At 41.3% G+C, this 24,800-nt stretch overlaps 2 protein-coding genes across 2 annotated transcripts in view; one reads left to right on the top strand and one right to left on the bottom strand.

The window, feature by feature from the left end:
- The window catches only part of htra1b (HtrA serine peptidase 1b), a 33,579-nt gene that overhangs the window by 3,242 nt on the left and 5,537 nt on the right, over positions 1-24,800 (top strand). Inside the window, exons 2-8 of the mRNA XM_063219178.1 lie at positions 4,755-4,857; positions 10,001-10,115; positions 10,511-10,600; positions 21,650-21,844; positions 23,021-23,053; positions 23,836-23,950; positions 24,596-24,653. Coding sequence (XP_063075248.1) covers positions 4,755-4,857; positions 10,001-10,115; positions 10,511-10,600; positions 21,650-21,844; positions 23,021-23,053; positions 23,836-23,950; positions 24,596-24,653 — 709 coding nt within the window. The remainder of the gene's footprint in view (positions 1-4,754; positions 4,858-10,000; positions 10,116-10,510; positions 10,601-21,649; positions 21,845-23,020; positions 23,054-23,835; positions 23,951-24,595; positions 24,654-24,800) is intronic.
- Positions 17,158-19,654, bottom strand: LOC134465445 (CD209 antigen-like). The gene is made up of 3 exons (XM_063219106.1): positions 19,610-19,654; positions 18,979-19,269; positions 17,158-17,655 (listed from the first exon to the last, which is right to left on the bottom strand). Exons 1-3 carry the CDS (start codon positions 19,652-19,654, stop codon positions 17,488-17,490), a joined length of 504 nt encoding a protein of 167 aa, XP_063075176.1. The 3' UTR covers positions 17,158-17,487.

The raw sequence follows: 24,800 nt of genomic DNA, 5'->3' as shown, positions 1-24,800 counted from the left end.
CCATGGATTTTATTTGCCAATTCCACTAACTATTAACTGCATCCAATGATGTTTTGGACATTAGCACACATTTATCTTTCATATAATACAGAAAGTGTAGACATGTCATTATTTCCCTCAGCAAGAATGAATATTTAATACTGGTTTTGGGTGTTTTCATGCCGTCCTGTTTTCCAAATGTCAGATTCAGTCTTCATATTAGCATGTAAAGAAACTTGTTTTGCCCAAGACGATTGAAAATGTTGATTCACAGTAATCATCACAATATGACAAAACTGTCAGAAAGACCACTGTGCTTTCCATTATACATGAAATTTGCCATTTTGTGTGTGTCCACGAAAACTGTGTTAACCGTGTCACGGTCTGAAACCCCCTCCATAAATCAGTAATGGTTTGGTCTTAGGCCATACGAATAACATCACATGATGTCATAACCTCTTTGGCAGGATATGGGAAGACTTTTTGATAAGTTTTGAGCTCCATCCTTCCATAATTTAATCCATTCTTTTTCATGTTCTCATATCGGGAAAATTGCCTATAATCACACTTAAACTATACTCTTCAAAGGGCTAAACCCTGAACTTCAAATAGAATCAAACGGATTCAGTAAGCACGTGCATAGTATGTGTCCCCATAAATATCGGTCTTGTTTACGGTAAAAGGATGAAAAAGGTTGTTGTTTGGTTAGCTGTTCGACAACTCAGACTGTGTCAACACTGCCAGTTCTTTTGGTACACTTGGTCTGTCGTCTACTCACCAGGAGATGTGTGTGTGTGTGTCTGTCTGTCTGTCTGTCTGTCTCTCTCTCTCTCTCTCTCTCTCTCTCTCTCTCTCTCTCTCTCTCTCTCTCTCTCTCTCTCCTCTGAGCAGCATGCTTTTAGAGTGAGAGACTGCCAGTTTTCCAAGTAAGAACTCAGGGTGGCATTAAACAAGTAGTGAATTGCTTACGTACACATCAAAAGCCAAAATATGTGCACGTACACACACACACACACACACACACACACACACACACACACACACACACACACACACACACACACACACACACACACACACACACACACACACACACACACACACACGCTGTACATACCAGAGAGCCTCTGTCACATAGAGATGTGTGAGTGAGTTAAGCGAACAAGCCTTTTAAAGTCCTGGAGTTCTATTCAGAGCACATACAGATATTACCTTTTCAAATATTCTGTGTACATGCCTTTTGAGTGACTTTTTATGTCTTTGTAGAACAGGACCATGAAGAGGTGGGTGTGGAAGAGAACGATGGGGTAGGATTGGGAAATAACTCAGATCGAATTTGAAGCTGGGTCCCCCCAGCATTATAGCATTATAGCACACCACACCACAGCACCCCGAGTCAGAGAGAATTACACCTGCAGAACACATTTAGATGCTGATTCATGTTATGGCCGAAACTTGTTGAAGTTACAGCATGGCGAATCAGTAGCATTGTTAACGTCAGAAACATCACATACTTTTGACAGACAGAGAGAGAGAGAGAGAGAGAGAGAGAGAGAGAGAGAGAGAGAGAGAGAGAGAGAGAGAGAGAGAGAGAGAGAGAGAGAGAGAGAGAGAGAGAGCAAGAGAGCAAGAGAGAAAGAAAGAAAAAGTTCAGTTGTTGAAGTGCATCCAGAGGTAAAGATGAAATCCATGAAGATGACTGGTGCATGAGGTGTTACATGAGCAGCAGACTGTCAGAGCGAGTGCAGAGTTCTGATAGGCAGGGGGCATGTGTGTGTCTCTAAACCGAGATGTTGAGGTTATGTCATGGAACAAATCAATACAAAATTGCACATACTGTAACCACCCCTGCAGGCATTCCCATTCCCACAAACACAGCTGCAGTGCACACACAAATTATACACGCACACTTACAAATCAATGCACACAATGACACAGACACACAATAACACTCACACAAGTTACCCAGAGGTTTTTGCCTAGCTGCACCGTTGCCACAAACAGAATGATCATGGGTTGATTTATGAGAGCAATCGGCCTGTCTCAGCTTGTTCCTGGTGGGGAACACTGTGCCTTCCGTGCAACAGAGTTTAATGACTGCCAAACATTCTGACTGTGTTGTCAGAGATGCTCTGTCTGCAGCATAGGCGTGCACAGATAGATGATGAGGTGGTGCTAAAGCACCCGCCCCTTTGCCCTAATGGACAAAAATGTCCTATTAGAAAAGTTCCTTTTGGTAGGCCTATTTTTTTGTCACAATGTACAGAGGTCCATGTTGACATGATCATCTACGGTACAATGCTTGACGATCAAAAGCATGTGACAATGCCCCGATATAATATCTAGACTCTATATCCTAATAAGGCGTCTGGAAGTTCCACATGCCCCCTGCCCCTCCTTGAGCTTCTGCCCCGCAAAATGTCTGCGCATGCCACTGCTCTGCAGGATTTTAACCCCTTAGCACAGAGCCTATGCCTAAGTTTTAACCTTACTGTCACCAAAATTGTACTAACTATGTCTTAATATGTTACTTAAAGGGGCACAAGGTAGGATGACATCATTTGCGTAGTGCCCATGGCAAAATCACAATGCTACTAAGAAATAGAGCTAAACTGGCCCTCGTTGACTTTTAATTGAATACTCCTGACGTAGACACACAAAGATGTGGTGGACAGAGCTATAGTATTTGGAGAGTTGGAATGAAACCGGCCAATCAGGAACACCAGTCGCCATTTTTACAGATGTGACGCAGATTCATTCAATTCAGATTCAAGATTCAAGATTCGTTTATTACTTCTTATTATAGGTTTGAAGCCTATAAAGAATAACAATTGTTGTGTTTTTGCGTCCTCAAAAAGATTAAAATAATAAATAAATAATAAATAAATAAATAAAAAAGAGTTGACAACCAATTGTTGTTTCAGACAACAATTGCGGCTTCCGTTGAGGAGTCGCGCGTCAGACCCTACCATATATTGATTCTTTAAAAAGGTGAACAGAGAGTAGTTTCCAAGGAATTTAGCTGTGGTAAGGGCTGACAATGGATGAAGCCACATCTTCTGAAAGCAAATCCTACAACACTCTGCCAGATCTGTGTGTGGAGCTTATCCAAGCCCTGCGGAACCACATATCTGGCAAAAGCCAGATGAACAAATACTCTGTAGGATTTCTAACACAAGTTTCTATGGGAGCCGTAGGACATTCGGCTAAAATTCTAGAAGGACGGGGATGGTGGGGTAGCCCGACATAGCCTGATTATCATCGACTTTCAAATCTTTTCGAGACTTGGTCTGACCAAGACCATAACAATAACATTTCCTAAACGACATGGTTCAGCCGCCTCCCTTGGTTTGCTAATGGTTGTTTGCTTCCCGACAAAATGGGAGGAGTTCCTGATTTTTCGGGAGTTCAGAAAGTACTTGCATTGCTCTTGACCTGACTAAGCATGGCAGGCCAGACCATTCATTTTGAATTACTTCGTAATCCACAAATGGTCTGAGAGATATGCTTCTCTGGGGAGGGTTTTCAGTCGGTTTTCAGACAACCAATGTTACCAGCCAATAAGCAAACGCACTTGGGAGCATAATAACATACTGTACGTCATGAACGTCAACTGTCAACGATTGGTCGGAGCTCATTTCAAACCAGAGCTGAGCTCACTTTTCACAGTCCAAGGCACCGAGGATCCAGACCTAAAATGAATTACGAAGTAATTGATGTGGTCTGGTAAAACCAGGCTAGTGGTGGGGTGGGGGTGGGAGGTGTCCTTACTCTATTACAGAGTTTATTGAAAGTGTTGTTATTGTACTTATTGAAAGTCATATAAAGACATGATAAATAACCCCTGTGGCCCGCATACCAAGACAAACATGAAAAGGCCTCTGTCCAGGTTTTCATAGACATGTTTTGCCAAGAGGCCGGACAATATATACAGTATATAGTATAATACCATCACTGTCATTAGCTAAGGTGGACAAAGTAATACATTGAGATTGAAACTCTGTGTTTTTTCGGGCCCACTCAAATTCCTTTTTGCTTACTGAGGTGGACTGGATGTGAAATAAACTCCTGGGGCCCTGCCGTGGCCAACTGGTAGGGCACTCGCCTGCCATGCGGCTGACCCCGGTTCGATTCCCGACCCGGGTCCTTTGCAGACCCCTCCCCGTCTCTCTCCCCATTCACTCTCTGTCTACCTCTCATACTGTCCTGTCCATAATAAAGTCTAAAAACACCAAAAAAAAAATCTTTAAACTCCTGGACTGAAAATGGGGCCCACTTTGGCCCTGAGTGGTTGGTACCTTATCCTGTGTAGGTTGTGTCTACCTGTGCTATCATGAAGTTTGTCTGTATTTTATCATCTATTATCTAGTTATAAGTACCTGCTACAACGAAATTTTCCCTTGGAGGGAAAAATAAATCAACTGGGGCTTGGAATTGAACTTGAACGTGCAGGCCAGGAGGAAAGGCACTGGTACAAATCCCTCGTACTAAGTTTGTGCTACTGATTATGTAATCGTTTTTTATTTATTTTATTTAGTCTTTTTCGACTTAATTCGACAGGACAGTGTGAGAGGTGGACAGGAAGCGAATGGGGAGAGAGACAGGGAGGGGTTGGCAAAGGATCCGGGCCGGGAATCGAACCCGGGTCAGCCGCATGGTAGATAGGTTGGCCACGGCACGGTTGGCCACGGCAGGACCTATGTCCTCGTTTTATAAGTCGCTTTGGATGACAGTATCTGCTAAATGTAAAGTAATGTAAAATAATGTATCTGCAGGTCATGAGGAGAGTCCTAACAGCCTGAGACACCGGTACAACTTCATCGCAGATGTGGTAGAGAAGATTGCTCCAGCCGTCGTTCATATTGAACTCTACCGCAAGTAAGTGAAGTGGATTCATTATAATGACCTGGCACCTCCTTAAAGGAACCTCATTTCAGGAAATTGCATCTGTAGTTAAGCAATGGTAAAATATGAGAAGACATAGTGTAAAAAAAAATTCTCTAGGTTTGCAATGCCTAGTTTTACAGCATATATACAGGTCCTAGCCATTTAAATAGAATATCATGAAAAACTTCTTATTTCCATAATTCCATCAATAATGTTTAACTTATATGATTGTAGATGCATTGCCCACATTTTGAACTATTCCAATCATTCCAATCATCCAATCAAACAATTATTAGAATATTGTAATAAAATCACCATTTTCTTCAGAAAAAAAGAAAGAAATTCGGGTCACATCGAATCAGTTGAAATGTGTTACTTTCTACATAACATGTCAATGTTCAATGGTTAGGACTGTCTTTGTCTTACTATGATGCGTTTAACATTGAAGTCAATGGCAGAGGCATTGCATGGGAGTTATTGAAGCCCAGATATACTTGATGCTTTGCTGTCAGCTGTTTTTGTTTGTTTGATCTGGTGACCCACACTTAACTCTTCAATATACCCCTTAGATTTCTATGCCACGTTTTGGTGCTTTGGTGGTATGGATGTTCATGGGGTTTCATTTCTGGTTATTCATTGTTATTGTTTAAATCCATTTTTCCATTACGCAATCCATGTTTGGTGGCCATTTTTAAAAATGGCTTTCAGGTTAATCATGCTTAATCACAGGAATTCATATATCATTCAAATATACAACATGAACAGAACCACCGACATGACTGGTATTAATCAAAGTATACAAACTGTAGTACATGTTATGGGAATGGTAGGATCAGATAAACTGCATAGATAGGCCTATCTTTCAAGCATTTGAGAAAACCGCAGCAGGGTAGTGTGTCATTTAGGAAAATAAGCATGTTCAGGTTTTCATTAGCATGTTCAGGTTTCACTACCATGAGATTATGTGTTGATGTTGTATTAAAGGCATAGTAGAAGTGCAGTTATGGTGTGAGAACAACACTAGCAAATTATATGATACAGCAGTCATTCCACCCTTCTTAATGAGATGGATAGACTTTGTTGATACTGAATTAACCTAAAAACTTTAAAAACGAACCCACAAATTTGATCCAACAAGCACAGAATCAAATATACTGGACTACTGAAGTCAACTTGTGTTGGATGGAAACTATGGCTGGTCTTTTTACTTTTAATTTTACTTTTGATACCTCTGATTAAAACGTCTTGTTGTTACACGTATATACCTTTAGGATTTGGAAGTTTCAGGAAATCTTTGGAAGTTTCAGTTTCAGTTCTGCAAACCCTGTCCCGCCACCTGTACACAAAGTTGTGCAAATGAGCGCAACCTAAATATTCACTGGGTGTAACTGCTGTCTGTGGTAATTCTTTCCGCAAATCACGACAGTCATGAAATTAATAAAATATCGTATCTGTCGAGAAGAAACAACAGGCAGTTCCCCTCTGATTGGTTAAACACAACAGAGGAGCCCTGCCATTTTGGTAAATATGACTAGAGGTTTGGAGAGGGCTACAGAGTTCTTATTTTTCCTTAAAGGTACACTGTGCAAGATTTGTAGTTGTTTATTTCCAGAATTCATGCTACCCATTCACTAATGTTACCTTTTTCATGAATACTTACCACCACCATCACATTCTAAGTATTCATTATGACTGGAAAAATGGGACTTTTCATACATGAAAAGGGGGATCTGTACTTGGGCCATGCTAGATAATATTAGTTTATTACTTGGTAAACTTTCATGAAAAGATCAAATTTGGCAAAAGGCAGCCCAGTTTCAATGAACAGCATAGTTGCAGTACCTTTTTTGTCCATTTCCTGCACAGTGTCCCTTTAAATGACCACTTTAGCCAATTTCAATATGCTGTTGTATTGCTACCCTTGACTTGTCAGTACCCGGTGATGCTGCATTTTTTGGCTCAGCTCTTTCTGAGATCTGAGCTATTCTAATGGGGGCAGCTTTTGTTTACATTTTAACAATTCTCAACATAGGCCTACTCCAAATACTACTCCCAAAAAGTATTGCTGTTTGCTAGTTGTCTGCTGATGTTACATAACCTTTTGGATGTGTTTGGGAATAAATCAAGATGTTTTTTAAAAAAAAATGTAAACCCACACCTGCCCCGATTACAATGACCAGGATCTCGGAAAAGGCTGGAAAAAAACCTCAGGTACTGACAACAAGTACAACAAGTTATCCTTTAATTGTCTATTTAAAGTAACTTTCAGAGTCTGACAGTCCAAGAATATACATATACAGTATGACTAAATACAAATTGTTGACAGCTCAGACAAGCCAGAGATACTGACTATTATGTAGCGTAAGTGACAGTAGTGTCTTTTATAATAACACATGTTTACAGTTGACCTATAACTGACAAAAGCATGACACAATTTATACAATAGTGTTAATGAATTAAATGTTCCTAACCAAATGGTCTCTAACTACTGATTTAAAGGGACTTTTATATGTCTTTATGAGTTAAACAGGAGTGCAGGAGTGTTTCTTCCCAGAGTCAGGAGCAGGAAGTTTGCTGATCAGCAGCTAGTCCAGCAGACGTCTCTTCTCTCTTTTCTAAACAAGGTTGTGTATACAGGAAGTGAACTGTACACTGTTGAAAGTTGGTGAATATACAGGCCACAGACCAACGGACCAACGGAAATTCCTCCATAGTCATAATGCATCATTAGGTGGGGGTTAGCAGCAAATATATTCTTCTCTCATTGAATAGGGAGATAAACATACCATATGTCTCAATCCACTTGTGTCAGTGCAATGACAGTCAGTGCACAGTGCACACAGCGCACTGAGGTCTTCAGTGCATAGTGTCGTGGGAAAATTTGAGCATTATGCACTGTGCCCTCACAGGAAGTGATGGCTGAGCATAGCATTAGCTCGCCAAAATATCGGTTGGCTACTGTTTACGATGCACAGCGTCTGGTGCTTGTATTTACATTTCCTTCAACCCAAAGGGCAACAATCACACATACAATACTTTGGTTGCCATGAAAAGGTTGGTGTCCCATCAACATTACTTACAGAATTAGGAGACTGTTGACCAAACTCTTCTACTGAACTGAATGCCACATGTCCTTCGTGTCATTGTCAATATGGCGGCCATTTAGTGCGTGCAGTGTCCATCTTTCAAGCACTGCGTTTTTCCACCATTGTTAGGCGATCATCCTGGCACTATCAGTGCACTGGCTCAACCGAAATTTTCTGCGTGAGCGCCCTAGGCACTGATTGTGTAGGGATAGGCCTACATATTCTTCCCATTGGTCAGGTTGGGATTCGAACCGGCAACCCCTTACTTGATTCATTGAACATTACAATTGTGTTAAATTAATTAAATGTTCCTAATTTAATGGTCTCTAACTCTCTCCAACGCTGACTAAGGGGGCTTACATAGTCAAAGCATTGCAACGCATACACGGCTGCAAGGGTGGCATTAGAACCAACAACCCTCTAATCCAAAGACTAACTCTCTAGCCAGGCCGTGCCCTCCTAGTCACGCAACACCTTCAGCATTGCTACTTGTCAGATCAAGAGCAATCCAAGTACTTTCTTAGCTCCCGAAAAATCGGGAACTCCTCCCACTTTGTTGGGAATCAAATAAACATTTGCCAACCAAGGGAGGCGGGTCAACTATGCCGTTTGGAAAATGTTAATTGGGTAACACTTTACTTAAAGCCCATATCTATAGTGCATTATAAGCGCATTTATAACAAATTGTAATGCGCATTATAATTACTAACAACGTATTATGACTACACTCATAATGCTTCATGATGCTTTATATTAACAGTTATCAATAACCATGAATATAGCTTATGATGCTTTATAAATCCAAGGGTGTCATGAGTGCTCATGACTGGCTATAAACTACAGGCTGCCTGATGGGGCTTATGGTACATTATGAGAACCTATACCCCTCTATGCACAGACCTGGATGATAAACTGTCATAAGGGATCATAAGATGCCATAATGTTCCATGTGAGATTATAAATCGCCAATGTGTGCTCTAAGTAAAGTGAAGTTCATAATGGATGCATCTATAATATATAATATATATAATATATATGCATCTATATATATATAATGCACATCTACACCGCATTCCACATTATTACGCAAATGACATTTTTCGCTGTTTCCCCAAATAATCAATAGAAATGGCAGTCGTCATAATTTTCAAGTCATCAGCCATCGAACCTTCCAATGATAACGGTATTTTTTTAAATAATAAAAAACTTGAAATGCCCAAACGTGCTCTGTTCCAAATTATTACGCAAAAAAGTTTTGTAGTGTTGTAATCCAAATGTCTTTCATTTTCCCATTTACATCAAAACAGTTGGCATTTGATACCTTCAAAACTTGGTTATAAGCTGTAACTGGAATGCTGCATTTAACATTGAAGTCAATGGCAATTGCATGAGAGTTATGGAAGCCCATATATCCTTGATGCTTTGCTCTCAGCTGTTTCTGTTTGTTTGGTCTGGTGACCCACACTTCACTCTTCAATATACCCGTAGATTTCCATGCCACGTTTAGGTGCTTTGGTGGTATCGACATTCTAACTCACATAACATCTAACTCACATAACATCCCATTCATTTTCAATGGGGTTTTATGTCTGGTGAGTTAGAATGTCGATGTGGAATGCGGTGTATAATGCATCATAATCAGCCTCTAGTTTATAGCAACACTCATAAAACCCTTGGATTTATAAAGCATTATAAGATAGATTCATGGTTATTCATTACTGTTAACATAAAGCATCATGAAACATCATGAGTGTAGTCGTAATGCGTTGTAAGTAATTATAATGTGCATTATTTGTGCATTATATATTTGCATTTTATGTGCATTATATGTGCATTAGCCTATATGTGCATTATGCAATGTGGATTATAGGCTATTTGTTATAAATGCGCTGATAATGCGTTATAGATATGGGCTTCATAGAAAGTGTTACCGTTAAGGGTTATGCTCTTGGTCAGACCAAGTCTCGAAGAGATTTGAAAGTGAATGATAATCAGGTAACCAACTCTCCTCTCCTCTTCTGTGCTCCTCCTCTCGTCCTCCTCTGCAGAATGGCCTTCACTAAGAGGGAGGTGGCAGTGGCCAGTGGATCTGGTTTCATGGTGTCTGAAGATGGCCTCATTGTAACCAACGCACATGTCGTTGCCAACAAGCACCGTGTGAAGGTCAGATTAGAACACTACTTGAGAGTTGAATCTAACACCATTCCAGAGCTTATTATGGTCCCATGTAGCATTCAATTAACAGTGCAAAATGTACTGTGCAGTGTGCAGTCATAAGCTAGTGTTGTGGCCTGGGTCAGTGATATTTCAGCAGTAAAACACGTCAGGACGGTGCAACGACAGCCAGTGCCACTATTGTATGAATTTTTGTTTGTTTGTTTTGTTTTCAGCGGACCATAAGAAGCATATTCACTGCAGCATATCAACCATCAATTACTAATTAATTTATGGGCATTAGATGCCTTGGCGCCACCTGACATCCGAGCCCAAAAGAATGTCTTTGACCCACTTACAAGTAGGCCTACATCTGAACTTTTCTTCTGCTGCTTCATTTGCAGGTAGAGCTGAAGAGTGGTGCCACGTTTGATGCCAAGATCAAAGATGTGGACGAGAAGGCTGATATTGCCCTCATCAAGATCGACACGCCGGTACGACCCAGACTTACCCAAACAGATGTTTACCCCTCACACATACAGCGCACACACACACACACACACACACACACATATAGACGCACAGAGATGCGCACACACAAACACACACACACACACGCACGCACGCACGCACGCACACACGCACGCACGCACGTACACACACACACACACACACACACACACACACACACACACACACACACACACACACACACACACACACACACACACACACACACAGTCATAGATTACCCTCACTCAGTGTTATCTTGGGGCTAGTTCTTGTTCAAGAATCTTGTTCGTTATTAACAAGTTACCGGTGTCTTCTTATTAGTAATAGGTCACTAAGACAATCACACACACACACACACACACACACACACACACACACACACACACACACACACACACACACACACACACACACACACACACACACACACACATATACACACAAACACACATACACCTACACACACATTCACTGAACCATCTACGGCCTTTGTGTCGACGTTCTCTTCTGACACTATGATTTATTGGTTAAAGGAACAGATGTCAGTATATAACAGTTGCAAAGCTGTCTTTGATAAGCACAAAATACTGTCTTGTGACATTGTTTTATTGGCTCTCTAGTCTTTAAAGTCTGTGTGACCTGGCAGGGGGAAGCTGTGGCAGAGAGCCAGTCGCAGCTGTTCTCCTCAAATTTCCTGGTAGAAATATCCCTGTCCTGCCATGTCAGATCACAGTGAGGGAACAAGAACAAAGCTAGTGAGGGAAATTCATGAAAGACTTTGGTCCACTGATTTGATTCTAGACTTTGGAGTCTCTCAATGATAGTGATAGGACCCATGACAGTACACTTGAATGTGCCGGATCTTTTGTTTATTCCTCCTTTCCTTAATTTGCTGTGCTAATCCTGCTGTTAACTATAGTGTTATACTTACACCCCCCCCCCCCTCTCTCTAAAAGAGATGAGCTAAAGTGTGGCCTCCGCTATTATCAGAAACCCTTATTATCATGTGTTCTGTATTAGCGGTGGGTATCCAAGAACTGTACATGATGTGTCTTAACACAGCTATGCTGATGATGCTCAAATTTACATTGCTGTTTCTCCAAAATGCCTATGTCTTAAAAATAATAATTGCTGGATGCAGCTGAACTTCTCGCAACTCAATAAAGACAAGACTGAAATAATTGCTTTTGGTTTTGAAGATGGAAGACAGAATCTCTGTGCTTACGTTACTTGGAATCCAAATCACTTTAAATTTAGTCTTGTGTCAAAAACCTTGGTGGGATGATGATGGCAGTAATCTCAGTTTCAATGCTCACATCAAAAACATAACTAAATCTGCTTTTTGGCACATTGGGAACATTGCTAAAATAAAGGATTTTGTATGTAAACAGGATTTGGAGAAGTTAATTCATGCTTTTATTACCTGTAGTGTTGACTATGGCAGTACCCTACTAGGTCTCCCTTAAAGGTCACTCAGGCAGGTGCACCTAATCCAAAATGCTGCACTAAGAATTCTAACTAAAACAAAGAAAAGAGACCACATCACTCCAGTACTTAGGTCATTGCACTGGCTACCAGTGAGATTTAGAATTGATTCTAAAACTCTTCTGATAGTTTATAAGTCACTGAATGGCTTAGGCCCTAAGTATATTGTAAATATGTTTGAGCAATACTATCTATAACACAATATAGTTTTTTCTTCTCTTTTCTCTATTCTTAAGCACATCAAATGACATTTCTGTATGATAATGTGCTATATAGGCCTACATATTTTTGATTGATTGATTGATTGATTGATTAATGATATATTACCTTGACACAATAGGTGTGCAGCTGTTGTGCAGCTAAGGTATGACCTTGACCCTCAATTCAAGACAGAAAAAGAAAAAATAATGAAGAAAAAGAAAGCGTAGAAGAGTAAAGAGAGGATGAGAGAACAGGGAAAACAGAGGTGGAATGTAGTGCTGACGGGATGGGAAGGGAGGGGAGGGGACACTAATGGCAAGTAAGAAAAAAATGTGAGATTAAGGACTGGGAGCAAGATGTGTTTCCGAGAATCGGATGTTGTTAACAGAAGCAAAAAAAAAGAAGTCTGTAGGGATTCACAGCAGCTGGAATTTCCTTTCCCCTACTAAACGCTTTGAACACATACAGTACACACACACAAAATTGAGGATGTGCACAGACATAATCTCACTGACACGGACACAAGCATAAACTCACTGAAAATCACACAGAGAGAGACAGACAAACAGACACGCACGCACGCACACACACGCACACACACACACATACACACACACACACACACACACACACACACACACACACACACACACACACACACACACACACACACACACACACACACTTTTGTATATAAGTTTGCATGAGAAAAGACCCGGACCGGATACCAACTTGTGTCCCCATAGGCCAGTGCTTCCCAAACTTGGACCCCCTTTTACACCTAAGAATATTTTAGCGACCCCCACCCCCCAGATTCCAAACGCCTAACATGATTTGTCCGTTAATATGGTTAAATTCAAATTTGATATTCAAAGGAAAAGGAAAAAATATGTATTGGCCTTGTAAATGGGTACTGTTATAAAGCAATTTATGAAGTTATGTTAACTACAGTATTAAAACTGTTTTCTGAACTGTCCATTCTGTCTGCTACCCACCTGCACTATCTCTGCTACCCCCCAGTTTGGGAACCACTGCTATAGGCAATCTGCCTGTGCTACAGCACCTCCCTCTAAGCTGAACCTTAGTAATTGAGTTCCAGGCTTCTGCTATGGTAACGTTTGGGGGGAAAAGTTAACAAGCTAAGGCCTGTCATGCAGGGAAATTGGCCTGGAATCAGTCAGTACATCTCCAGGGCAACCATTTGTCAAATGGGTGTTTTATTGCCCCTTGAGATACACTTTTTTTGCAGGTTGCATAATCCCAGCTGACGGCATAAGATGCTGTGCATTCAGTCCTAGAAGGCATGTTCCATGTATCAAATTTCAAATGAGCATATATTTCACATGTATCAAATTCAACATAGGGTATCCTGGGAGGCATGAGCATCAGCTTTGTGTGCACTCCTTCCCAGGCTCCGCGCTCGCAGTGACGCAACACCTTTGGCTCAGCTACACACACTTACTCAGGCAATTTGCTTGTTCAGGTACTTTTGGGTTCCCTCCACAGCGGGAAACTCCACCCACTTTGTCGGGAACTAATCAACTGAGCATTTCCAACCGTCCTGGGTAGAGGCGTGTTCTAGGCAGTGACGTTGTTTAAGCAGAGACGTTCTATAGGGACTAAGAAATGTTTGGTTTAAACATTGTCTAAGCCTGCTCTGCCCTCCACCAGTAGCAAGCCAAGGGAGGTGGGTTAACCATGCAGTTTAAGAACGTTAGTTGTTATGCTCTTGGTCAGACCAAGTCTTGAAGAGATTTGAAAGTCATGATGATAATCAGGCTAGTGCACTCCTATCCATATGCCTCTATCACAGTTATTTTCAAGCTGGGCATACATTGATATGAGCTATGCTCAAAACAAAACAGTGTCGTGTTTTTTCCATTTGAGACCTATCAAGGTAGGAGCCATGCATCCGAGCTCAAAATACCACATTACATTGTCCATTGTGCCTCCTTGCTTGGGCCTCCCACGCCAACAGATAAAAGTTTGGCTCTGAAGGTCTGTGTTGTAGGCCAGACGACCAACAGATTGTTAGCCTTTTTCTTTTTTTTTTTTTCTTTTTAGACTTTATTTTCATAGGACAGTGTGAGAGGTGGACAGGAAGCGAATTGGCAGAGAGACGGGGAGGGGTCGGCAAAGGCCGGGAATCGAACCCGGTGCCGGTGATTTACTGGGGGGAATCACATTCTGGCAACGCCTTTGTAACTAAGCGGTTGCCAGAAAGTGATTCCCCCCCTGTAAGTCAGGATTGCAAAAGGCAATAATCACCAACATTTCAGGAGTGACAGTAGAGGGTGCCAGGTGTATGTACAGTGACATTGATGCAGCTGACCCTCTGTAGTCTAGTTACAGGGGGAGCAATCTGTGAAGTGTGTTTCTTAATTAAATTAAATTAAAAAACGATGAAAAGATGTGGACATTGTATATTATGTGATCAATTGGCCACAAACCATTTTATGTATTGCCATTGTTGTAATATTCATCTGTTGCCCTTATAACACAATTTGTTACCAACAGACACAAGCATATGAATAGTAGTCAAGCAGGGGCGGTTTTAGAAAATCTGACGCCCTGGGCAAGAAACAATTTTGAGGCCCCCTTTAAATGATTCATTAATAATCGATGATGTATGCAGGCATTGGCGTAACAACGGAACCCATAAGCAAGATTATTTAGGTGGGCCCCACATTCAATCAATATTTATATAGCACATTATCATACACAACTGTCATTCAGTGTGCTAAAGAGTAGGCTAACGAAAGAGAAGAGAGAAAAATATATTGCTATAGATAGTAGATAACTATCACCAAAGTCAGATGAAAACAAAGCTGTTTTTAATTTCTTTTGAAATCATACTGTTGGGGCAGGTCTTATTTGGACATCTAGCTGGCCCCAGCAGGCAGCATAATGACTGTGCCATTTCACCCTATCTGGATTTGACACTAGACACTACCAGAGAAGACCTAAGGCATCTAAGGATGATATCGCTCTAGCACATCCACAATAGCCTATATTTAGGGCACAAGGCATTTAGTGACTTAAAGACTATCAGGACTGCTTTAAACTCAATTCTCAAAACAAAACAAAAAACCCTCACTGGTAGCCAGTGAAATGACCAAATAGGCCTACTGGAGTGTTGTGACCTCTTTTGCTATTTAGAATTCTAGCAGCAACATGTGGATAAGTTTCACCTTCCTGAGTGACTTTTGGGGAATGCCTGTAACAATAGCCATCTCTGCAGGTAATAAAAGCAGAGCTTAATTTCTTCTTAAGGTGACAAAAATGATTTAGTTATGCTGATGTGAGCATTCAGCCTGCAACACGTGAGAAATAGCCAGGATAGACCCACACTCGTTCCATAAATGAGAAAAGAAGATAGAATCAGACAATTCGCGGTAGAGGGTTGAAAAGAAAACTTAAAAAAAAAAATGGTGATGCGCCCCTTGAACTAAAACATAGCTCACAGCACAACACACCGATGAAAACACAGTCACGAGTCGACACACCACGGTGCACCATAACGCACACTGCACTCTTGAGCCAGTGAACACCCAATACAGAGGAAACGGTGACTGAAGTAGAAACTATTGTGTTTCAGAAACCGAAATTAGGCAACAAACGAGAAACAACAGGCACCTTGCGCCAACTGCGCGTGCACACATCTGTTGAATAGTTAACAAGTCCCCTCTCTTGTAATAACTATATCGCTCACAACTCTGAAGTGACCCAGCTTCGTGACGTGATATAACAGCTAGACTACACAATAGCCAAACCGTCATGCTAACCAGAAATAAATGCAGCGAACCGACATTAGAGCTATCAACTTTTGACTATAGTTACACCGAATGACAACAATGCGTGAAGTATGACATGATACGGTATCAAAATTGTGCTGCGGCGGACATAATGATTGAAAGGAATAAACCCCTACCGTGCCTTCTTTGTAGCTTCTGTGCAACATATCTTCTGAATATCCAGTATGTTCATGCTAGCACTGGCGATTGAATTGACTTGGTTATTTTACAATTCTGTCTCTGAAGTAGAGGAGCGCGGAGCACAAAGTAACGCAGGGCAATTTGTAACACGGACTTTTTATCAAGATGCACAAATCATGTTCTGCCTACATCCATAAACAAGATCAAGAAGGCATGCTACAACATAGGCAAACGACTGAGTTTTCACTGACAACCATGACTTAATGTGGCTTATTATTATCATGAAAGGACAAGCTCCCACGCGTCAGGGCCGAATCAGCTCTCTGGGGCAGGCTGACATTAGAAATAACGGTAGAACATTGCCGATGCAACTGGCGCTCTCTCCAAACAGCCAGACTGTATTAGGCTACTACCGGTATAATGTATCCCACAATTCAAGGCCGCAATGTAAAAAAAATAAATAAAAGAAAATCCACATAAATATCGTTCTTTTATGGTCTTCATTTGTATTTGAAACATTTATTTGTATAATTCTACTACCCATGTGACCTACAGTTGCTAAAAGTAGGCCTAGCCAACTATTCATTTTCTTGTGGCATAATGTTGAGTTGAAATTTAAGTCCCACCGTCGTGCTGAAGTGTGGCACTGGCTATATATACGACATGCAGATCTACAGAATTTTATAATTTAGAAGTACTACGAGAGCCTAGAACTTGTATCGGGGGCGGACATGCAGTGCAAGTCGCGCAGGACCCGCTACTTTGAACTAGGCTTTGAACTAGGGAGCCCCGAGAGCGAGATATCTCATTCCACGTGGAATTGATCTGGAGGACGACGGGGCCCCTGAAAGTTCGGGGCCCCGGGCAATTGCCCGACCTTGCCCAGTGGTAGAACCGCCCCTATAGTCAAGTACGACTGATTACAGCCATTGTGAAAGAAGTAAAACAAAAATAAACAGAGAACTTTCATGCAAGATTAATTTTACAAATGAAATTCTTGACATTCTTGAAAACATCATCATTCCAGGTTTTTAGTGGTTTGTCTTCGGAATATATTATCTCTACATAGTCTTCAACACCTTTGTCGTCATTTGGTTCACCCTGCAATCTGAAATGAAATAAACAAACAAGGTAGCCTATTTATCATTCTAGAACCTGCCACTAAAAATATACAGTAGTACCAAGTCAAATAGCATTTTATTGTGCAAGGCACACTTTAATAGCATATTTGGTCATTTCAAATGTTCTTACCCAGATTTATCCAGAACTTTGCCATCTACCCATTTCCAGACACCCTCAGTCTCCACGTCACTGAGACCAGTCCAGGCTCTATTTGACCCTAATTGTGTGATGATAAACTCTTGTTCCTCTTTGCTGTAAATGATCACCAGATGAGCCCCTTGGTCCATGTAGGCCTACTGTTGTTGGCTGTCAGTCCAAATGCTCTCACTGCTGGAAATGTAGGATAGATCAAACCAAAACCTGTCCAGTCACCTGTAATATAATAAGGAAGACATTTAATGCAAAAAAGGGGTAGTTTTCTTTTTTTTTCCCTGAAGTTCAAAATACTGGTATTCCTGTAGACGCTTTTTCATAATGTAAACATCTGGATCAGTGCAACGTCAGTGGAGGCAAAAAACATGTCACTTCCATACAATAGTAAGTGTGAGCCAGGACTCGACAATTGACTTCTACCACAGTGACAAGTGATTTTCACTAGCCATTTGTACGACACAGTTTGGTCGACTTTCAAGATGACCTGGCTCTCAGTCTCCTCTCAAGTTCATCCCAAAGGTGTTGTTTTGGGTTCAGGTTAGAACTCTGTGCGGGGCAGTCAAATTCATCCATACCAGACTGTGTCATCCATGTCTTTATGGACCTTACTTTGTGCACTGGTGGTACATAGTCATGTTGGAAGAGGAAGGAGCGCGCTCCAAATTGGGAATTGGCAATGTTGGGAACTTGGGAGCATGGAATTGGCCGAAATTGGTTAAGAATGGGATGTCAAAATTCACATGTGAGTAAAGGCAGGGGGTCGTTTCTCGACAGTGCCTTTGCTAACGACTTTAGCCATTTTGTTCGTTCTTAAGACCAACGTTGTAACCAAGGTCTTGAGTTGGTCTTAAGTTGGTCTTAAGTTGGTCTTCAGTTATTAAGTTGGTCTTGCGTCTAAAGACCAACTGAAGACCAACTTAAGACCAACTTAAGACCAACTCAAGAGCAACTTACGACCAACTCAAGACCGACTTAAGACGGTTAGCAAAGGCAAGAATCGAGAAACGGACTCCAGGTTAGCGAATACTTTTGGTAATATAGTGTATTGTATCCATAAACTAAACCAGGTATATGGATGGGCTTCTGTACATGTGTATACTTAATAGTACAAGATAAGTATATTCACTTAAATAAACTTATTTTTGCTAAGGGTTCGCTCAATAAACATCCATTCTTTTTGTTTGTTTTGCCTCCAACGAGAATTGTCACATGATCTCAAAAAGTGTCTGTATGTATGAAGTTGAATATGCTGAATGCAGATAACCACTCTTGAATGTCTCACTCACACATCACACACACCACATCACTTTGTTTTACACATAGTAAAGGTCAACACAACATAGTAATATACTCACAAAGGGCTGGATGTAGACTGAAGAGTTTTTCCTGATCGAAGAGAAGAGACCAGAGCAGCTCAGATGGGATGCTTTTTCTTTTTAATTCAAGTGCACAACATGTTAGATACTAACGCTTCGATGGCAAGCCATCTTCATCAGAGTCCATGAGTACTGAAGAGAGAGGAACCCAGTTATCTGATGTTTTTCCTGATGTTGGGTCAGGTTGGTCATTGTTGCTTGCAGTTGGTCTTTTTCCTGGGTCAGGTTGTTGTTCTGTGTCTGCAATCGGTCTTTCTCTTGGGCCAAGATAGTTATTGTTGCCTGCAGTTGGTCTTTTTCATGGGTCAGGTTGTTGCTGAATTGCTGTAGCTGTATTTCATTCCGTAGCTGCTTTCTCTCGCCAGTTTCTTTTGATGACTGCTAATGTAATGGTGGCCAGCAGCAGAAGACACACCAGCCCCAGCCCCAGATATCAAACCTCTCATTTGCAGATGTTACTTCATTAGCGTCCACATCATCTTCATCAAAATGAAAACGCTGAATATGATCAACATTTCCATACATTTGGTCAGCCATCTCTGCCATTGTACACTATTCCGACAAAAAAATGAAACTAGATAAAGCTTCCTCATAGAGGGTGCCTAGCTCTAAATAATGATTTCAAAACCTTGGCATTGTTGCAAGTTCAGAGAACTTCAGTCCTACTGGTCTATGATATACCATATAGGCCTACAGATTAATTATTGTTTCTCCTCACACTGTCTTCACACCAGATGAGCCCTGTACTGTTTGTCGTCAGCATTTCTCACCACTCTGTAGCACTTGACCTCTTTATCAACTTGTATCACCTTCTGCACATATAATAATGCACCATGCACCATATTTATGACCCAACAATCCACTCTACTAGTACTCTTATGGATGATTGCTTGTTAGATGTAATTACTAGAGGATCAGAACATGCTAGTTCTTTATCCAAATGATGATGAAAAATGCTGACCAGTGTTGCTTTTTGAGATTTGTGGAGGTGGCCAAAAGATGGTTGATGATATACATTGACAAGACATACTGTAGGTATAGACATAGACGGTACAGACATAGACAGTACACATACAGTACACCTACAGTACCTATACAATACACATGCAGACATTTCAAGTGCAAGACTGGGCAACAGAGACATACAGATGATACTACATAGAGGTATTGTTGTGCATTTTCAATAATGTCCTATTGTGTTTCTGACATAGTGATAGTAGCATTGTGAAATAAAAATAAATAATGAAGTAATTTGTAATGTGCGATATTTACCGGTACATTGTCTTAGTATGACATTCTAAAAGGCCTTCAAATGTGTTAGGTATTGCTACAGGTAGGCCTATTAGGTTGGATATTACAGTTATTGCAAATGTGACAGAAATGTCTCTAAAATGGGACACATTTGGACCATAAGGCTTTGTCACAAGATAAAGAAGAAGTAATGAAGACCATTTTCTTTCCAAACTCAATTTTGACAAAATATGTAGTTACTGCACTTTGCCTTTGTTGGGTACCATAGAACACTGGTTTCAGGCAGTAAACAGTTGCGTCTATGTAATATATTGAATGCCTAAAGCCAGCAGATGCAAGATGGGTTCTCAGTGTTTATCAACACGATGTTATGAGGAGGGGCAAGACACTGGCAGCCAACCACGTGAGCTAATTTTTTGACCGACAGCGGTTTCCAACAATCAGAGGTTGAGTTGTGCGCAGCTAGGTATGCGCAGTCAGGTTATAAACAAAATTTAGAACCCATGTATACATGTACCTCCTTTGAATGCATTGAAATCTTCAGTGTTAAAAAATGTTTGACGTCACATGAAAAAAGCCCATTGCAGCACCACCAAAACCACCAGTAGAAGACAAAAAAAGATGCATTTTTCTATGATTATATTGTGGCTTTTCAAAACCAACCCCATGCAGTGCTGAGGACCTTTGACTGCTCTCCCATCATCAGCATACTGTGCTGGGGTGCATTTCTCGAAACCGAAGTTGCTTTCTACATTAGCAACTTTGTTGTTTTCAATGCATTTTCCCATTGGCAACTACCGAAGTTGCTAACAGGCTAACAACTTCTCTTTTGAGAAATGCACCCCAGTACATAGTTCCAAACTTGGACTAAGTGGAGCTATTCCTGTTTGGCAGGAGACGGGTAAGGAGGGATATTCAAGGGCCCCATAATCTGCACGTTCTTCTGTTGGCCATGGAAGGAAGGCACCGGAATGTAAATTGCTGCTTCCCCATCCCCACCCCACTCCAAAGTATAAATCTGGTGTTTACTCTCAGAAACACAACGTAGGGTAAGAAGAGTCATACGACCACATCCGAGACATGAGTCACGACCTTATACCGTGTGTCTGTGTGTGTGTGTGTGTGTGTGTGTGTGTGTGTGTGTGTGTGTGTGTGGGGGGGGGGGGGGCGGGGGGGGGGGGGGTGGGGGGTCAGTGGTGCTCTGTGCTGGTGCCATATATGGGCAGTTGCTCATGAGGACACAGGTTCGAGTTCGGCCTGGTGTTATTTCCCAGCCAGTGTTGCCCGATTTGGTGGTTCTCTTTCAGTCTCTCCGTCTGAGTGTCCCTCCTGTGGGAGTCTCATCCTTTGTAATACAATCACGAAAACATTTACCATCCCTGCCGAAGGCAAAAAAAGCTAGCCTTTTCCCGCTGTCCTCGGGGGCTATAAAAGGCAGGGCACCTGTTCGTTAGGGAAAACAAATTGAAAACTGAAAACTGAAATATCTCTCTATCTCTCTCTCTAGACGAAACTGCCGGTCCTTCTGCTGGGCCGCTCGGCCGACTTGAGGCCTGGAGAGTTTGTGGTTGCCATCGGCAGTCCGTTCTCTCTTCAGAACACGGTCACCACGGGGATCGTCAGCACCACACAGCGCGGGGGAAAAGAGCTGGGCTTAAAGAACTCAGACATGGACTACATACAGACAGATGCCATCATCAATGTGAGACACTCACACACTCTCACATGCAAACGCACACACGCCCACACTCACACACGAACACAACACACACACGGACACCCAAACGGACAGGGACACACACACACAAGCACACACACACACAAGCACACACACACACATATACAGTACAAATTGTGAGACATGCATTACAATATAGGCACGCACACACACAGTACACTCAAACACTCTCACACGCACACACATGCACAGCTGGACCGAAGGAATTCAGACAGAATGATGGATAACCATCATGTATGTGAGACACATACGGACTGAAACCATCATTAATGTGAGACATTTATACAGATGTACACACACACACACACACACACACACACACACACACACACACACACACACACACACACACACACCACACACACCACACACACCACACACACACACACACACACACACACACACACACACACACACACACACACACACACACACACACACACGTTTCACACTGTGCATGGAATGGCTATGTTTTGCAGATTCATGAGGAATATGATATGAAAACCTTGTATTAATTTTTGATGAACCGGCCTTAGAAATTACATCCACAGCAGAAAATTGTTATCTTTTCAGGGGACTTAGTGAAGGTGGTAAGTGTGTGTTGTCAATGTTTATGCCTTAGCAAAAGAAAGGGCGGGTAGTCAACAGACAATTCTGTGTCGGGGGATTGTTGTATCATAAAATAATATCGGAATCATAAACCTTTAAAGGTACACTGTGCAGGAAATGGTCAAAAAAGGTACTGCAACTATGCTGCTCATTGAAACTGGGCTGCCTATTGCCAAAATTGATATTTACATGAAAGTTTCTGAAGTAATAAACAAATATTTTCTAGTATGGTCCAAGTAGGTAAAAATTGCTATTTTTGGAAATTCAAAATGGCGGACCATGAAGAAGATCCCCCTTTTCATGTATGAAAAGTGCCATTTTTCCAGTCATAATGAATACTTGGAATTTGATAGTGGTGGTAAGTATTAATGAAAAAGGAAACATTAGTGAATGGGCAGCATGAATTCTGGAAATAAACAACTAAAAATCTCACACAGTGTCCCTTTAAAATGTCAAATAATAATCCATGCACTCATGCAGACCTTTTAAACTCAGATGCTTTTCTCTTTGTTTCCCTGCATTTTCTTTTAGTATGGGAACTCTGGAGGGCCCCTGGTTAACCTGGTACGATCATCCTACACATTTTCGATGTACTGTCTTACATCACACCCTCTCTCACTGGCCTTATTTACATGAGACATTTAATTCAGAATGAACTCAATTTAACTTAATTCCCCTTTGAAAACTTAATGGAAACACCGCACAATTTGGAATTCAATGAAAGTGCAGTGTAAACGCCACAGAACCAATTTAATTCGGAATTATTAATTCAGAATTTAAAAACATCATGTAAACGTGGCCATTGTCATAGACTAGGCGTAGGCCTATATTCTTTATCAATAAGAATAGGCTTAGTATTCAATAACAAAACATCAATAACATATTCTTCAAAAAACATGAATGTTTATTTTGTTTTATTTGAATTTATTGTAAGGTGAACTTGGGCACTGTTTGAACTTGGGCACTGTTTTTACCCTGCTGCTCAGTCACAAACATGTTGTTTAGTGTTTTGTTTGTAACTGTGAAGTCATCAGGAGAACATGTTTACCCATGGGGCATTTGAAAAAAGCCAAGCTATAAAATCTTAAGGAATTAATGAAGAGGCTTTATTAGCATGCCCATTCTCATAGACACATGGTGGACACATTAGAATGCTGTGTGTGTGTGTGTGTGTGTGTGTGTGTGTGTGTGTGTGTGTGTGTGTGTGTGTGTGTGTGTGTGTGTTTGAGAGAGAGAGAGAGAGAGAGAGAGAGAGAGGGAGAGAGAGAGAGAGAGAGAGAGAGAGAGAGAGAGAGAGAGAGAGTGTGTGTTCATGTTCATGTCTCAACCTGCTTGTTTTTTTGCAGGACGGTGAGGTGATTGGCATTAACACTCTCAAGGTGACGGCTGGCATCTCCTTTGCCATCCCCTCTGACAAAATCCGCCAGTTCCTTGCTGAGTCTCATGACCGTCAGGCTAAAGGTTTGCATAATTGAATTATTTCAGTACCATATATTTTTTAATTTGTGTTCTTTAACCCATTGTGTCCTGAAGACACATACGCTGCATTCAGGTTCTTGAGATTTGAGCTCTTTTATTAAAATGCGGGGAAGTTAGAGCTGAATAAACACATTCTAAGGGAAAATGAGGCTCCTAGATTCTAAATCCAACTCATTTGAAAGCGAAAGCCCATTGGGAAACTCCAACTCCCATTGTCATTGTGACACAGCACTCCACAGCACACAAGGGAACACTGCTCACTGCACACAACGAAACTGCATTTTATGCCTCACCCGTGCAAGGGGGCAGCCCTCAGTGGCGTTTCATTTCATGTTTGTATGTCCTTTGGAGGCTGAGATATTTAGGATTTAATAGGCAGAGGGCACCCTTTCCCAATAAGGGCTTAGGACAACATGACAACCTACAGAAGCTGCCATAATCCGACTCTCCCCAGATGAATGAATGCATAGTACTGTATAATCTTTTCTTCTTAGTATATGTTAATATGTATTAATCCTTATTTACCAAATATAAATACAGTGAACATGCCAGTGTTTGTAAGTTACTCTCTGAATTTATGATAACTACAACCGCTGGTGAGTCTAACATTGCAATGATGTTGTTCAGGAAGAACAGCAAATAAGAAGAGATACATTGGAGTGAGAATGATGAGCCTCACCCCAGCGTAAGTTCTTTTTTTTTCAGCCACTGTGAAACGCCCATGTGCCATATACTAGGAATTGTATAAAATCCACATATGAAACATTATGTAAGTTTTATATGTAAGGAGTAACATTTCACAAGGCATGCATTAAGCAGTTTTAAGATGTCT

This window comes from Engraulis encrasicolus, chromosome 2 (assembly GCF_034702125.1).
Source record: "Engraulis encrasicolus isolate BLACKSEA-1 chromosome 2, IST_EnEncr_1.0, whole genome shotgun sequence".
Lineage (NCBI taxonomy): Eukaryota > Metazoa > Chordata > Actinopteri > Clupeiformes > Engraulidae > Engraulis > Engraulis encrasicolus.
This window is presented reverse-complemented; position numbering and strand designations above follow the sequence as displayed.